Here is a 14,967-nt window from a genome sequence, read left to right as displayed (position 1 = left end):
GCTGTCTTTTCTCCATTGTATATTCTTACCTCCTTTGTTGTAGATTAATTGATTGTGTAAGCATGGGCTCTCTGTTCTATTGCACTGATCTATGTGTCTGTTTTTGTGCCAGTACCATCCTGTTTTGATTGATTACTGTAGTAATCAGATTACTGTACTTTGCTGTATAGTTTGATTACTGTAGTAATCAGATTACTGTACTTTGCTGTATAGTTTGAAATCAGGGAGTGTGATACCTCCAGCTTTGCTCTTCTTTTTCAAGATTATTTTGGCTTTTTGGAGTCTTTTGTGTTTTCATACAAACTTTAGAATTATTTGTTCTAGTTCTGTGAAAAATTCCATTGGTGTTTTGATAGGGATTGCATTGAACCCTTGGTAGACTACCTTGGGTAGTATGGTCATTTTAACAATATTAATTCTTCCAATTTGTGAGCAGCATACATCTTTCCATTTGTGTGTGTTGTCTTCAATGTCTTACAGTTTTCCAAGTACAGGTCTTTTACCTTAAAAGTTCTGATATGCAGTAGCTGTTATTCAACTCTTGCTTCACGATATCCTTATTTGCATTGCATGTTGTTTCCTGAAAAATATTGCCTTTCATATTTCTGATTTGCTTTGGCACAGTGGTTACAAAGGCAAAACTTGGTGCTTCTCATCTTCTTTTATAATTTCAGTTTCTCCTGTGGCCCAGTAGGGGACATATAAAACACCAGCATTTACTAATTTGTCCTGACCAATGGAAACTGTGAATAAACACAGCCACTTTCTTTTGCAAATATACTTAGCCAAACAAATGCTATAGCAAGCTTAGTTTTGCCAGGCACGTTTATCATAGGTTTGTGATTTTGTTCTTTTTGGGAGAGGATATTTGACCCAGAGTTGGGAGCAGAGAGTTTTCATGAGGGTGGAAGGTGGATACAGAGTGTGAAAATCTTCTCAGCTCTTCCTCAGTTTAAAAGGTGTTTTCTCAGTTTTGCCTAAAATCTGATAAGGTCCTAAGAACATATGAAATACTTGTTTTGAAAAGTCAGTGGCAAATAGAATTTCAAAAATACTCTATGCAACTCCTTCCTGGGTACTCCTATGCCTTCTTTCTTTGTATTCTATTAGCATTTGTAATCGAGTGTACTAAAGAAACCACCCATGTCTTGACTATGAGTAAATCTGGTAGTGTTTTTTGGTATCTTGACTTAAGAAAAAACTTGACACTATTAAAATTATTTTTTATTAGTACATATATGGTAAGGCTTGAAGTACATACATATATATATATATATATATATATATATACACACATATATATGAAAACATGACTTACAAAAATGTTTGAGAAGAGCATTTGAAAGATGGGCTAAATGTCTTCCAGGCAGTTAATAGCAGAGAAAGAACTGAGCTTTGATGACTCAGAAGCCAGCAATCATATCCATATCTGCACATATGAAATTTGTTTTTCAGAAAACATGATGTGTAAATTTTCATTTTATGTGTAATTTCTCACTCATTATTGCAAATTTTGGATTTTCTTTCTATCAGGTCCAGTTGCTTTCTAAGAAAACTGCTTTTCTCTGCTCCTAGGGAATAAAGTGTGTTGCCAGCTGGGGGTATTTGTGTGCATATGTCTTTTCTCAGACATCCTAGATTTTTTTCCCATACCATGGAACAGGGGAAGTTTCTGGCAACTTACGCCACTATCTAGATTCCCTCTGTAGAGTTTACTTAAACATATTCTAGCACCAGAACACTAGGCTCATTAAGCGGCTTAGCTAATCTTCACATAAAACGTATTTAAGATGTATCTTACATCATCCTCAAAATGCTATCAGAGAAAGATTACATTTTTGTGCGGCAATGTACAGAGTTCATATCTGCTTTCCTTTGAAATGCCATGAAATAAATCCGTGGGGGATTTCTTAAGTAATTTTTTGGGTGTCTGCTTATCCTGCTTCTTCAAATCGGAGAAGACTTGACTTTTTCACTACAAACAGGCCTCTAATCCTTTATCAGACCGTGTCTGCTTTTAAGCTGGTCTTTAATGACCCTGTTGAAAAGAATTGCGTAATATGCCAGCTTAATTCTTGTGTTTAGAAGGAGGAAGATGCCCCTGTGAATTGTCTTGATTACTTCCTGTCTTCCTTATTGCTGTCTAACGTGCTGTATTAACTGACCAGACTATTGATTATAAACGTAAACCTTCTATTTTGGTGGGATAAGATTAAATAATGTATTATCTTTTCTTTGATGGTACAAAAACAAGCATGGAAACTTACATTTTAGTTTTATTATTGTACTACGTTGAATAGTAGTGCCTAGAGATGATACTTATTATCGTGGACATGCTTCTTCTTCATTTGCCTTTATTATGTAATTGAAGATTACAATATGCATGCACAGACTTTATTCGAAAGGAGGTGGGAATTCACACAGTATCTGTGCTTTCTTGTGTTACATTTCCCCTTTTTTTGGAAGCTTCTGAGTCATGCTGAGCTTTTAATGGGATATGCAGTTTCTTACGTAAGACTTCTCTAAATGGATGGCACAGAAAGAAATAAATAATGGGGTCCAGGCATACGTTTGCAGCTGACAACAGCAGAGAGAATTCTTTCACATAGAGCAGGATTTCTTTTGACTGGCAGCTGTAATGGGTCTCTGTCTGGCTCCGAGTGTAGGGGATTCTGGCAACATGGTAAGGAACAAAACAGACAAAAAACACGCACATGATGCTGCATATATTGCGGCTAGATTTCTTCTTGACCGAGATGGAGTTCTTTCTGGACTTCAGGTGGGACTTAAAGATTTTCCTCGTGATAGCAGTGTAGAACACGACTAAGGAGAGAAACACAATCCAGAAGACGGCTACAAAGATGTAGTTGGAGGCTCGGTGCCACTTGAGGCCCAGTTCGTTCTTCAGGTCCATGCATTTAATGCGTGTGGCCTTCCCGACGCTCCGGTTGGTCAGGATCACGTTGGGGATGGCAAGCAGCAGCGTGAGGCTCCACACCAGCACCGACAGGAGCTTGCTGTAGTTCACGGACTGGATGAACGAAGTCAAGAGAGGCTTCACGATTTTATAGTATCTGTCAAAGCCGATGAGCCCAAAGAACATGATGCTGACGTACATGTTGACGTAGAAGAGCACGGCCGAGACCCGGCACACAAACACGTTCAGCTGCCAGGGCCCGAGGCCCGAGTCTCCCAGGATCTTAAAAGGAAAAGTCAGGCTCATCAGGAAGTCACTGACGACGATGTTTTTGAGATAGACGATGAAACTCTTGGAGCTGGGCACGTAGAAGAATATCCACCCGGACACGCCGTTGAGGAGGATCCCGGCCATGAAGACCACGAAGTACAGCACGGGGATGATTTGCTGGGTTATGAGGGTGTTCCGGGGGCAGGACCCCTCTGCGGGTGGGGCAGTGGTGGCGTTCATCATTGGGTAACTTCTGCAGGTGAGGCCTGGAAGGTGATGTGAAATAGTCACCGAAAGGGCAGTCACGACCTTCGAGTCATTTGCCGAGAAATAAGGGAAGGGCAAGAACTTGCCATGCCCAGCAAGTTCTTGAAACCAAGTTTTTGCTGTATATTCCTTAGGTGCCTGTCTCTTCCTCCCTTTCACCTTCCCTTCCTTCCTTCTGAAAAGGGAAGAATGGAGTAGACAGATGACAGGAAAGGAAAATTAGAGAAGCAGGAGGACAGTCTGAGGACTGAGGTAATCATGGAGACCAGCGTTTCCCTAAAATGATAAAGGTCGCTGTACAACTCTAAAGTTCCAGGAATACTCATTTAAATATAGTCTCAAAGGTAATAAAGCTATAAAAACAGAGAATCTGTTTCATTTTATTCACAGCTCTTTAACATATTAGGTTTAAGAGCTATTGACACAGACCCTACTTTTTAGAAAGCCTACCCTATGTATATTTTAGACATAGGACTACGTCTTACAAGCATACACGTCCAACTATAACTGGTATTTTTGGTATAGGATTATGGGTACCTTTAAAAGTTGAGATATTCTGTGGGGTTTTTCCCCATTTAAAAACTGATTTGCATTATTTTTATAAATTAGAAAACAAAAATGATAGAAAGACCTTAAGCATTCTGAGAAATGCTCCCCAAAGTACATTCTAGATCTGTACTGTCCAAATGGTAGCCACTAGCCATATGTGGCTGTAGAGGTCTTGAAATGGGGTCAGTCCACATTGAGATGTGATGGAAAATGCACAATGAATTTTGCAGACTTAGTACGCAGAAAATAATGTAAAATATCTCAATATTTTTAATATTGAGAATATGTTGAAATATTTTAGGAATATCCCATTAAATAAAATACATTATTAATCTTAATTTCACTTAATTTTACTTTTTTAAGAATATGGCTACTGGAAAATTTTAAATTACCTATGCGGCTTGCATCATATTTTTATTGGACGACACTACCCTAGGTATTACCCAGAACCTTCTTTTGTTAGAGAATCCTGTGTAGTCTTCACTGATGTTGGACATGATGATTTATGGCACAAGGAAGATTAGCACTCTTTTGAAAGATTATTTGATACATCTAAGAAAATGTCTACTGCCCATCTTATCTGTAATGTCAACATCCTGTTTAACCCTTCATCCATTGGTCCTTGCCCTCCGGATAAAGTCCTCACTCTTTAACCCTGAGCTACCAGAAGTCCCATCTTGGTCTGATCCCTACTAATTCTACCTCCAGTGATGAGTTCCTGCTGTTCTGAACCCTTGTACCTCGTGGGTTCCAGGATTTCTCTCACCTTGGACCTTTGCACAAACTTGCATTTGTATGGAAGACTCTTTTGCTACCTTCTTGGTTGGCTAACTTCTCTCCATCCTTGAGGCCTCAGTTTGGATGCCACTTTCTTTAGGAAGCTTTGCCCTCCCAAGCCTTGGTTGGGGTGGATTGGGTGTGAGGTCCCTTGTATGTGTGCTCCTAGTTCTGTGCCTTTCTTCTGTCATAGCACTTGTCTCTCTAGCTGTTTGTTTTTTGTTTCCTCTACTACTGTAAGCTCCTTCAGAGGAGAGAGACCATGTCATTTTTTTTTTTTTTACCATTGTATTCCTAGCATTACATTTAGAACATTAGATATTTAAAATATTTGTGAAATAATGAAATGCAATCTGGGAATATAAGACATGAGTCCCTGCTCTTAAGAAATTTACATCTAGTCAGGGGTCATGGGAAAGAAGCATTGTGGAGAACAGTGGGTTCCTTGAGGACAGAGAATGTATCTTGTTTATCTTTGTATTTCTGGTGCCAAGCATGGGGCTTTATACACAGTGAGTGAAGGGCTGTGTCAGTAAAATTAAGGAAGTGTGAGAAAGTAGAATTTGGAAATGTGGAATATGAGATTCAGTCACATGGCAAAAAAAAAAAAAAAAAATCACACATGCAAACTTTGTGTGCTGTTTCCCCCAAAAGAATATGTTGCTTCTGTGTACTCTTCCTGCAAGCATATGGCAAAACTAGTTACATTTCTAGCAATTGATTTTGCCCGTCCTTGGACTTCCTTTGAAAGGAAATCCAGTCCCCTGCCCACTTGGCTCTGATCATAATGGGTTTGTTTGTAGGTCCTCTGTGGCCTGTTTCATATATTAGGTGGTAAGTGAAGGGGCCATGTTTTCTATTTTTAACTGTCCACTGTGGCAGAGAGTCTATATTTAGTAAATAATTGGTCTTGTCCCCTGATAGTAAGGTGCAGCTTAGTCTAAGAGCCAGTCTCACAGAGCTCAAGAGAATGCTCCCAGGGGTCCCGGTGCTGGGGACACAAGCCCTTCGGTCAGTGTGGTGCGGGGATCATGATATGTATTCAGTAATTGTTGGATTCACTGGAGTTTAAAATATAAAATTTTTAAAAAAGCAGATGTGAGTACATTTTAAAGTAGAGAGAAATATTATCTATATAATATACAACTAAATACTGAAATAGTGAAGAATTTCCAGAAATGATTTAATGAGTACCAAATTTCTCTCTTTATAGAAAAATTATAGAAGCCACTGTATATAGTAATAGTGAAGAATTTCCCAGAAATGATTTAGTGAGAGCCACCATTTCTTTCCTTTCCTTCTAGAAACCTGTATAAAGACATTTTCTCAGAATCTCGTGACTTTTGTCCTTTCGCACTGCAATATGTCTGAATGTAGCCTGATGCCATGGGTCCACAACTCTGCTCTCTGGTTCCTCAGAGGGTCAAGAATCTGAGCATATATGCTTTGCCATGCACCTCATGCCTCCTCCTTTCCTCACTTTGAGGTTGATGGAAGGGGCTAGCTGACCCAGGTAAACTTCTAGAGCCGGAGTGCCTTCTGAAATGAAATGAGTACTCAAGGCTTGCTTGGGTCTTTCCCTCCAAACGTCTTCTTGCTATTTTGGGCTGTTTTTAAGCAACGGCAGATCAGAGTCTCCGTTTGAGACGTGTTGACTGGGGGAAGAAGCAGGGCATCACTGCTGCTCGTGCTGCTGTCTGGATGGATACAGCAGAGGCAAATTAAAGGCTCATTCTACGTAGGTAATGAGGTAATGGTAAATCCGAGACAGTTTTAGTGGTAATACGCTCTTAAGTCTGTTTTTCTTGAGCAGTAGTGTTGATGGCAGGGCACTGTGACCTCCAGGTACATAATTTATCATATTTGGTCCTGGTGACTCAGAGTGTGGCAGCCTTTTCTACAGTGATGAATCAAGAGATGTGTGGAAAAGGGGCTATCTTAAGGTATCTGCGGCAAGTGAGGCCAGTTATATATTGAGACCAAAAGGCAGGAATACACATTAGATGAAAAATAGGACAAGCTGATAAAAGACATGTATTCCTTTGACCTTGTAACACCTGTCCAGTCTCCTCTCCTTGTCTTTAGTATAGAGGTGATTTAACATCCCGATAGACACCTACTAAAACTTCAAATAATTTCACAGATGGAGGAAATAGTAACATACGGATGCTGATTTTATACGGTAACGTAAAAATAAAAAGAACCAAATAAATCAGAAAGAAAGAATGTCTTGATGTGGCCCAGCAACCCTCCATTCCCTGCCCCAGGCTCTCAGCTGATTTACTATTTCTAAGCAGGTTGTCCCAGCCCATCAAAGACAAGAGACAGGCAAAGGGGGAGAAAGAAAGAGGAAAAGCACCTCTGGATGATCAACCGAAATAAGGGACATTCTGTGGAGCCAGTTTGTGGAAGTGTAGCCAGCCCTGCCCATGGACGTTACTTCTGAGATTACCTCTGAATTTCTATAGTGAAAGTGGTCATTATGTTAACCTTGAGGCTTCAGGTAACATAAGCACAGCTCCCTGAATTCTTGAGACTTCATTTAAGAAGGATTTCAAGATAAACTGTAATGGGGGGGAAAGAAATATATATATATATACACACATATATATACATATATATATACACATATATATACATATATATACACACACACACATAAAAGAAGAATGTGTGTGTGTATATATATGTGTGTATATATATATATATATATATATATATATATATATACAGCCGAATCACTTTGCGGTATAGCAGTAATTAACACAACATTGTAAATCAGCTATACTTCAATTAGAAAAAAATATTATAAGGCTTCAGCTTCTCTTAGGTGGAAATCTTCCTTGTTCCACAAATCCAGGTAAAGGAGAATGAAATGACTTGAAACGTTTTAGTCTATATGAACCGTCACTTTGGATCTTTGGTCACATAATGGTGGAGTGGATCTATGAGACCAAAAGACAGCCGTTAATGTGTAATAAGAGCCTATGAATTGCTTTCTCTCATCTTTCTTTTGCACAGCTAGAATATCAATGGCAAAGTTTCATTTTAATCCAGATAGTGAGCGCTGTTGTTCCTAGTGAAATGTTAGGTCTCAGGATTGGGCTGCATTCGTATTTTCAGGTTGTAGAGTATTGCATATAACCTCAGGGCTCTCTCTTCGGGCAGAACTTAGTTGATACAGGACCAGACAAGGCGATGCTCGCTCCGGAAATACAATCATCTTAGTAAAAACATGCTGAGTTCATTACTCATCCTCTGTGTAATTACACACGGTGACCCATTTTTCTCTTAAAATGGACCACCTTCCACTGTTCTGTAATTCTACTTTCTCTGAAGAAGGGAAGTTATTCCTTCGTAATATTTTGATGAAATTAACAAAGCTCTTGATAACGGTAAAGGATCTGTTCACTTACGTTTTAAAATTTTTGTCTGATATGAGGTTTCCTTTCAGTGAAGTAATTTAGCCTAGTGGGCGCTTGTCATCTTGAAGTGGCCAAGGTGCTTCTTCGCTAATGATCCTGTATTGTAGGAGAAAAACGAAGATTTAATTAAGTTAAATAAATGCCAGAATGTTTTCATTGAAGAAGTATGTGTCGTAGCTGTGCACTTGCCTTTTAAATACAGCTTGTATAATTGTGCAGTATTTCAACATGCGTTTTTGTTGTTGCTTTACTGAACTTCGTTTTGGTTGTCACTATTGACGATGACTGATGTGATGTAAACCCTGTAAACCCTTTCCTTGAGAGGATTGCATATGAAGTGTTTTTAGTTATTGGTTTCTTTCTCCCCACCCCCCACACACTTTATGGGTTTGGTTGCTCAAATCAGCTCATTTAAATTACTGAAGTTAACAATTGACCCTTTTAGCTAGGAAATCATAGGCAGGCTTTTTTTGTTTTCTGGTGTTTTTTTTTTTTTAAACCTTTGTACCATTGACATTCTGGGTTAGATAATTATTTGTCATGAGGACTGTCCTCTGCATTGTAGGATGTTCAGCAGCATTCTTGGCTTCTATTAGGGGCCAATAGTATCATCTCCCTAAGTTGTGAACAGAATGTCCTCTGGGAGGCCCGATTGCCCCTGGTTGATAACCACTGGTCTACTTATGCATGGACTTTGCCAAGATAACATCTGAAAGCTATATTGTATGATAGGAAGAGGATAGGTTTGGCAGAATGGTGGTTGGATTTGGTTCTGCCTCGGTCTAGGTTGTCACCTTTCTAAATTCTTCAAGGCAACCCTTCTCACACTTTAATGCGCATACATATTTCCCAGGGCTCCTGCTAAAATGAAGACTCAAGATTCCATAGGTCTGGAGCTGGGTATAATGTTGATGCTGCTAACCCAACGAGTACTCCTTGAAGAGCAAGTTTTTTTGTTTTTTTTAAAAGACTGTACGTAGGGGACTTTAATAAATATTTGGTGAGGAGGGTAAAAAATCAACCTTATTTTTCTTTGCTGTAGTTGGGACTTGAGGTAGGAAAAAATTACATTAAAAGGAGCCTGAAATCTAAGATTTTTCTTAGCGTTTACTCATTATAAATTTCATCATAATAATCTCATCCTTCTAGTCTGTAAATATAAATAGATATTTTATGGAGAACCAGTGGTAAAAAAAAGCATATTTACCTAGAATAGCCCTAAGAGGTCATGAAGTTCTCTTTAGAAACAAAACAAAGAGATTTAGTTCTCTGTGGTGGAATATTATATTTGATCCAGGTCAGTACTGAGCATGTTCTGGTCAGGAATGATATCTTCTAACTTCAGGAAACTGCTTACTCCCGGAGAAGGAAGGAGGGGCAAGGGATGCCATAGGGTGGTTGGACTTTAGTTGTATTTGCGGTATTTCACCTCTTAAATTCTGAAACAATGATGCCTCAATATTACTATCAATTAACACGGGGCGATTAAGTGTATTGGTGTTAACCAACATTAGTTTCTGTACTTTTGTGTACTTGAAATAGTTCATAATTAGAAAACAAAAATGTATATGGAGGGACTTCCCTGGTGGCGCAGTGGTTAAAGAATCCACCTGCCAATGCAGGGGACACAGGTTCGAGCCCTGGGCCGGGAAGATCCCACATGCTGCAGAGCAACTAAGCCCACGCGCCACAACTACTGAGCCTGTGCTCTAGAGCCCGCGAGCCATAACTACTGAAGCCCGCATACCTAGAGCCCGTGCTCTGCAACAAGGGAAGCCACCGCAATGAGAAGCTTGTGCACCGCAACGAAGAGTAGTCCCTGGGCTTTCCTGGTGGCGCAGTGGTTGGGAGTCCGCCTGCTGATGCAGGGGACGCGGGTTCGTGCCCCGGTCCGGGAGGATCCCACGTGCCGCGGAGCGGCTGGGCCCGTGAGCCATGGCTGCGGGGCCTGCGCGTCCGGAGCCTGTGCTCCGCAACGGGAGAGGCCACAGCAGTGAGAGGCCCGCGTACCGCAAAAAAAAAAAAACCCAAAAGAAGAAAGAGTAGTCCCTGACTCGCTGCAGCTAGAGAAAGCCGGTGCGCAGCAGTGAAGACCCAACACAGCCAAAAATAATTAAATAAATTTATAAAAAAAAAATTCAATAAAGAAAATGTATTTGGAAAATGAATTGCTTTCAAATCACTCTTTAATCAGTACCCACCTATGATGAGCATTTTCCTTCCTGTTCTTTGTTCAGTTCTTATCTAACGACAGTCTGACAATTCCTTCTCTGTCCTTACAGTCCAAACATCAAAAACTTTGATCTGAGGTGCCCCAAGATCTTTTCATATGAGATAAATATTTGTTTCTAGATGATTCTTCTAACAATAGAAAGTAGTATAGATGTGTGTAATCATTGTGTACATTTCTAAACTTACTAAAGCCATTTTCTTATTATTGCTGCTTTTATCTCCCTTGCTGTAATGTATGACTTTTTTTTTTTCCCTCTTTGTGGTGCCAATATGTGATATCCTAGACGGTTTCCAGAACAGTCATAAGGGTTGAATAGAAGGAGAATTTATATATGGGCTACTTATTCAGTCTTGTAGTCATATTTTATAACATTTTATGTTATTCAATACTTTATAACATACTTTATATTTTAAAAATATTTTATACTATTGAATAGTATTAATTAATTCTTAAGTCTGTCATCAGGCTTCTGGCCTTTCTTATCCTATGGTCGGTTGAATGTTTTAGAATTTCTTGCATCCTCACTCTTGGTCCTGCCTCTTTTTCCCCAACATTGTGACTCCTTAGGAGTGGGTCAACAGAGTCCTCTGCTTCTAGGTCATAGACCTGTTCAGGGAGAAGTCACTTTAAGCATGCCAGTTTATTTCATAGAAGGGGGTCAGAGGGGAGGGAGGGGGTGTTGGGCAGAGAGAGCTATTGGGCACATGCACCAAGACACATGAGAGGACAGCACAGCAGGGGGGACACGGATTGCCCAAGCTCTTGAGTAACATGATAAGAGCCTTGCCAATCAGTTACTGTTATCACCATTTTGCAAATGAGGAAACTGATGCTGAGAATGGTTAAGTAACTCATCAAAGGCGAATTGGGCAGCTAATAACGTGGCCAGACAGTATTCAAATTTATGTCTATTCATCTCCAAGCCAGGTCTCCTCTACTCCTGAGGGAACTCGGGGCAAGCATGTTTTGTTTGTGTTCATGAGTATGTGCATGTATTGCAGGCCCTTCAGCATTTTTCTAGAGTATTGTTTTTAGGAATCATCACTTATCCAGTATTGTTTTTGAGGGAAGGTGGACATGTGCGTGTGAGTTTGTGAGTATGTCCTTTTTGATCTAGGTGTTAAAGGTCTGCAAGGTGTGGATGCCTTCAGTTTCTCCAGTTAGTCTCTGGGTACCACTGCATACAGAAACTCCATAATGGATGGTGAGTTAGTGTGATGGTAAGCTGATAATGATGCCCAAACCTAGTTTTTTACTTTTAATTCCAGTCACTTCCCTTAAAATACTTTCAGCAGAACTCTTAGCAAAGTGCAAGACTGGCGCCTCCTCGATCCTGGGTCAGTCTTCACATCTTGTGGTGATGCAAGCAGATCACGGGAGCTGGGGGAGAGGGCGAGGTGTGGCACAGATGCCAAACTTCTGGGGCCATGGAAGTGGCCACCCATCCTAGCCTCCGTACCAGGAGCTGCATCTGGATCGTCAGGATAGGTTTTGAGGGATTTTCCACCTACAGTCTTTGGTATAGCCCAGGGGTTCTCGCCCTTGGCACTACTGACATGTTTTTGAGTTCCAGTTCTTTGTGGGTGAGTGGTCTGGTGCATCGTAAGATGTTTAGCTGCATCCCTGGCCCTGCCCACTAGGTGCCCGCAGCACCCATGACTTAAGACAAGGAAAAATGTCTCCAGACATTTCTTAAGATGTTCCCAAGTTGAGAACTACTGAAATAGCCCCTTAATGGTAGTTGTATTTGGTGTCATTTTGATACAGGAATAGAATTTTGTCAGCTCTCTCATTGGTGCTAAACCTGAACTGTATGTTGAGTAACTCAGCAGCGATTAAGTAATTCACATGCTTAGGTCTTGGAATGTGAAGTGGGCTTTCTTTACAGCTCTGTTGGAATAATGGGCAGACAGTGCAGTATAATGGTTAAAAGCATGCATGTTGGATGTAGTGGACCTTGGTTAGAAATATGGCTCAATTTCTTAGTATAGTTACAGAGTGCCTCCATGTTTCTGTCTTTACATCTCTAAAGTGAGAGGGTGGTAGTTGCTACCTCATAGGGTTTCTATTCCTATAAGAATCAAATACCTGGTGCCTGGCAGTGTATGACTCAGAGGAAACGTTGGGGGTTCAGGGAGTGACTCAGCTGACAATAGACGAATTGGAGGTCGCTGAGACTCTCAGCCGGCCAGGAATTCCCCTGGGTCAGGCTCCCACGGTGTGCCCTACTTCCCCACGTTTATTTGAGGTTGATGTTCTTCTGCGCTGAAAACGCAGGGCTGCAGTGTGCTCCAAACCTCCTCGGGAGTCTGGCCCAGCAGTGCTTGCCTCGGGGAAGCTGGGGGAAGGCCATTCATCTTATGGTCCCTGGGTTCTCGGCACAGGAAGCGGCACTCAGCAGCAGGGAGTATGAGTGAAGTCCAGAGCGTTTCATGCACTCACTTGGCAGTCCACACGGGTCTGCATTTTTGATGTGAGTGATGTAAAACTGTGAAACTCCTGTCTTTAGAGTTTGGGGAACTGATTCCTTTCTCTGTCTGGACTTAGATTGAGCTGTTAGGATTCCTGACTTAATTTTTTCCAGCCTGTTCTTCTGCAGCATTGTTTTGGAATATGTGGTTCTATTCCCTGGGGTGAGGCAAGGAAATGAACCTCTGACCTCTTTTTGCTTTACTGAGATGGTGTTTGCGTTTCTCAATCAGGCGTGCAGTACTCAGTTCCTCAGATCTTGGGGCTTTTAGGGCCTTAACGCATATCCCTTTGCCAGGGGGCTGGGGAACAGATTTTCATTTGTGAGGAACCAACAACTTTACTTAGCTAAATATCAACCAGGTGTATGTTTGTTCAAGATTGAGGCTTGCATATCCCAAAGGAAAAGAATAGAAATATCCAAAACTTTAGATGGGAGTGGAAACACTACAGAGAAGTGATTCTCATACACTTTAAAGCCTAAAATTTATGTACTTCCTACCTGTTGGAGGAATCAGTAACCTTTGATGCAATAAAATATATTGTTACACTAACCTATGAATTGGAAAATGCTTTAAATGAATTTGTATTTTATTAAACACAGCGTATGACAATGAAGCAACTACATTCATTTCAAAATGAGTAGGACTTAAATGTGAAGGATGCATTTTTATGCAGCTTATAGATGGTGCTCAGAGTACACATGGAAAGAAAGACCTTTGCTTTTTATGAGTCCGAGGCCCATCCCAATGGGATCCATTGTTGAATGTAAGTGTCCTCTTTAGATCAATACATTTGTGATTGTTTCACTTTTCATATGGATTTCAATATGAGTTGCTCATACGTGTTTTGAGGATGCTATCTTACATCTTACCATGCCCTATGGGAGCTATTAGATGCCATTTCACTGTTGCCTCAGAGGTGGTGTCCGAATGGACGGAATCTGATGATAAGAAGTGCTCCTTCCTATCTGTGCCATGAATTGAATTTCATGCTCATGACCTGCATGGACCAGGACCAGCTTTATTTTACTCCATGGTGGGTTTTTTTTTTTTTTTTTAATTGCAGCCTACACTGACTTCCTTTCTAATCTTTCTTTATACATTGTTGCCTTCCTCTTTTGTATTTTCAGGCTCTCTCTCACTCTAGAGGCTACTTTCCTTCAAGGTATAAACCTCCACAAGTTCTCAATAAAATTTGTAGGTCTTGAAGTCCTGATACCCTAATAGCTATAAACTTGCTCAAGCCATTTCCAACTTTAAATAACAAAAGTAAAAAATCCTCTGTAGGTGGAAACATAGCAGTCTCCATTATCAATGAGATTATCTTGTCTCTAAGTATCACTACCCACTAACAGGGACCAAGGCTCCTTGCGGAAGTGACTGATTTCAAATCAGGCACAGGGAAAGGTGAGTTGATACCTTGCAGGCAAAAAGCAAGGAAGTGCTCAGACCAATGAGGAAGTGTTAAGCCGGGGGCGGGGGGGGGGAGAAAAAAAAAGGACATGGGAGCTGACTTGGTGGTACTTCTAAATTCAACAGTTTGGATATCAATAAGAAGGACAGTAATAGATGAAAATACTTTTAAAAACAAACCACATTCAAGAGTTGATAGTGATATTAAAAATACAGACGACAAAGGGAGGATGAAGACAGGGACAAGCTCTTCTTTGTAGAAGAATGTCAGCTAGAAAAGGTAGAAGGAATGATAGAATTAGAAAGTCAACAGTTTTCAACCTCAGTGTAATAATTGATTCAGGCAGCAGTCTTCAGTGTTTGTGAAAAGTCTCTTGGCGAAAGGTTGTAGGAGAACAGGATGTTCCAATCTAAAAGCATCACTCACAGATCATTTAGAATAACAAAGAAAAAAATGGTACCTTTTCATCTGGCAGTCACTGAATGATTGACCTTACCAAAAATGGAATAATTTGATATTTTGCCTCTCAATATGACTCAGTTAGATGTACACAACCTACCTTGTCAAAAAGCTAATCGTGGATAAACAATTGGACAAATTCAGAACATGGATCATTCTATAAAACAACAGCCCAGACTCTGTAA

The 14,967-nt window shown here is 40.5% G+C and overlaps 2 protein-coding genes across 5 annotated transcripts in view; one reads left to right on the top strand and one right to left on the bottom strand.

Annotated features, from left to right (window-relative positions):
- Nucleotides 1–14,967, top strand: part of MED12L (mediator complex subunit 12L) — a 326,097-nt gene that overhangs the window by 115,827 nt on the left and 195,303 nt on the right. The gene's annotated exons all lie outside the window — the stretch shown is intronic.
- Nucleotides 1,219–14,967, bottom strand: part of P2RY14 (purinergic receptor P2Y14) — a 79,370-nt gene continuing 65,621 nt past the window's right edge. For 3 of the 4 annotated variants that reach the window (XM_060149613.1, XM_060149614.1, XM_060149615.1), the window contains 2 exons: nt 8,197–8,301; nt 1,219–3,453 (listed from right to left, as the gene is read on the bottom strand). In XM_060149613.1, coding sequence (XP_060005596.1) covers nt 2,417–3,430 — 1,014 coding nt within the window. In that variant the 5' untranslated portion in view covers nt 3,431–3,453; nt 8,197–8,301 and the 3' untranslated portion in view covers nt 1,219–2,416. The remainder of the gene's footprint in view (nt 3,454–8,196; nt 8,302–14,967) is intronic. The other variant, XM_060149616.1, reaches the window with a different exon arrangement.

The sequence above is a fragment of the Lagenorhynchus albirostris genome, chromosome 5 (genome assembly GCF_949774975.1).
Source record: "Lagenorhynchus albirostris chromosome 5, mLagAlb1.1, whole genome shotgun sequence".
NCBI classification, from domain to species: domain Eukaryota; kingdom Metazoa; phylum Chordata; class Mammalia; order Artiodactyla; family Delphinidae; genus Lagenorhynchus; species Lagenorhynchus albirostris.
The sequence above is the reverse complement of the archived record's forward strand: the minus strand, read 5'-3'. Positions and strand labels throughout refer to the sequence as shown.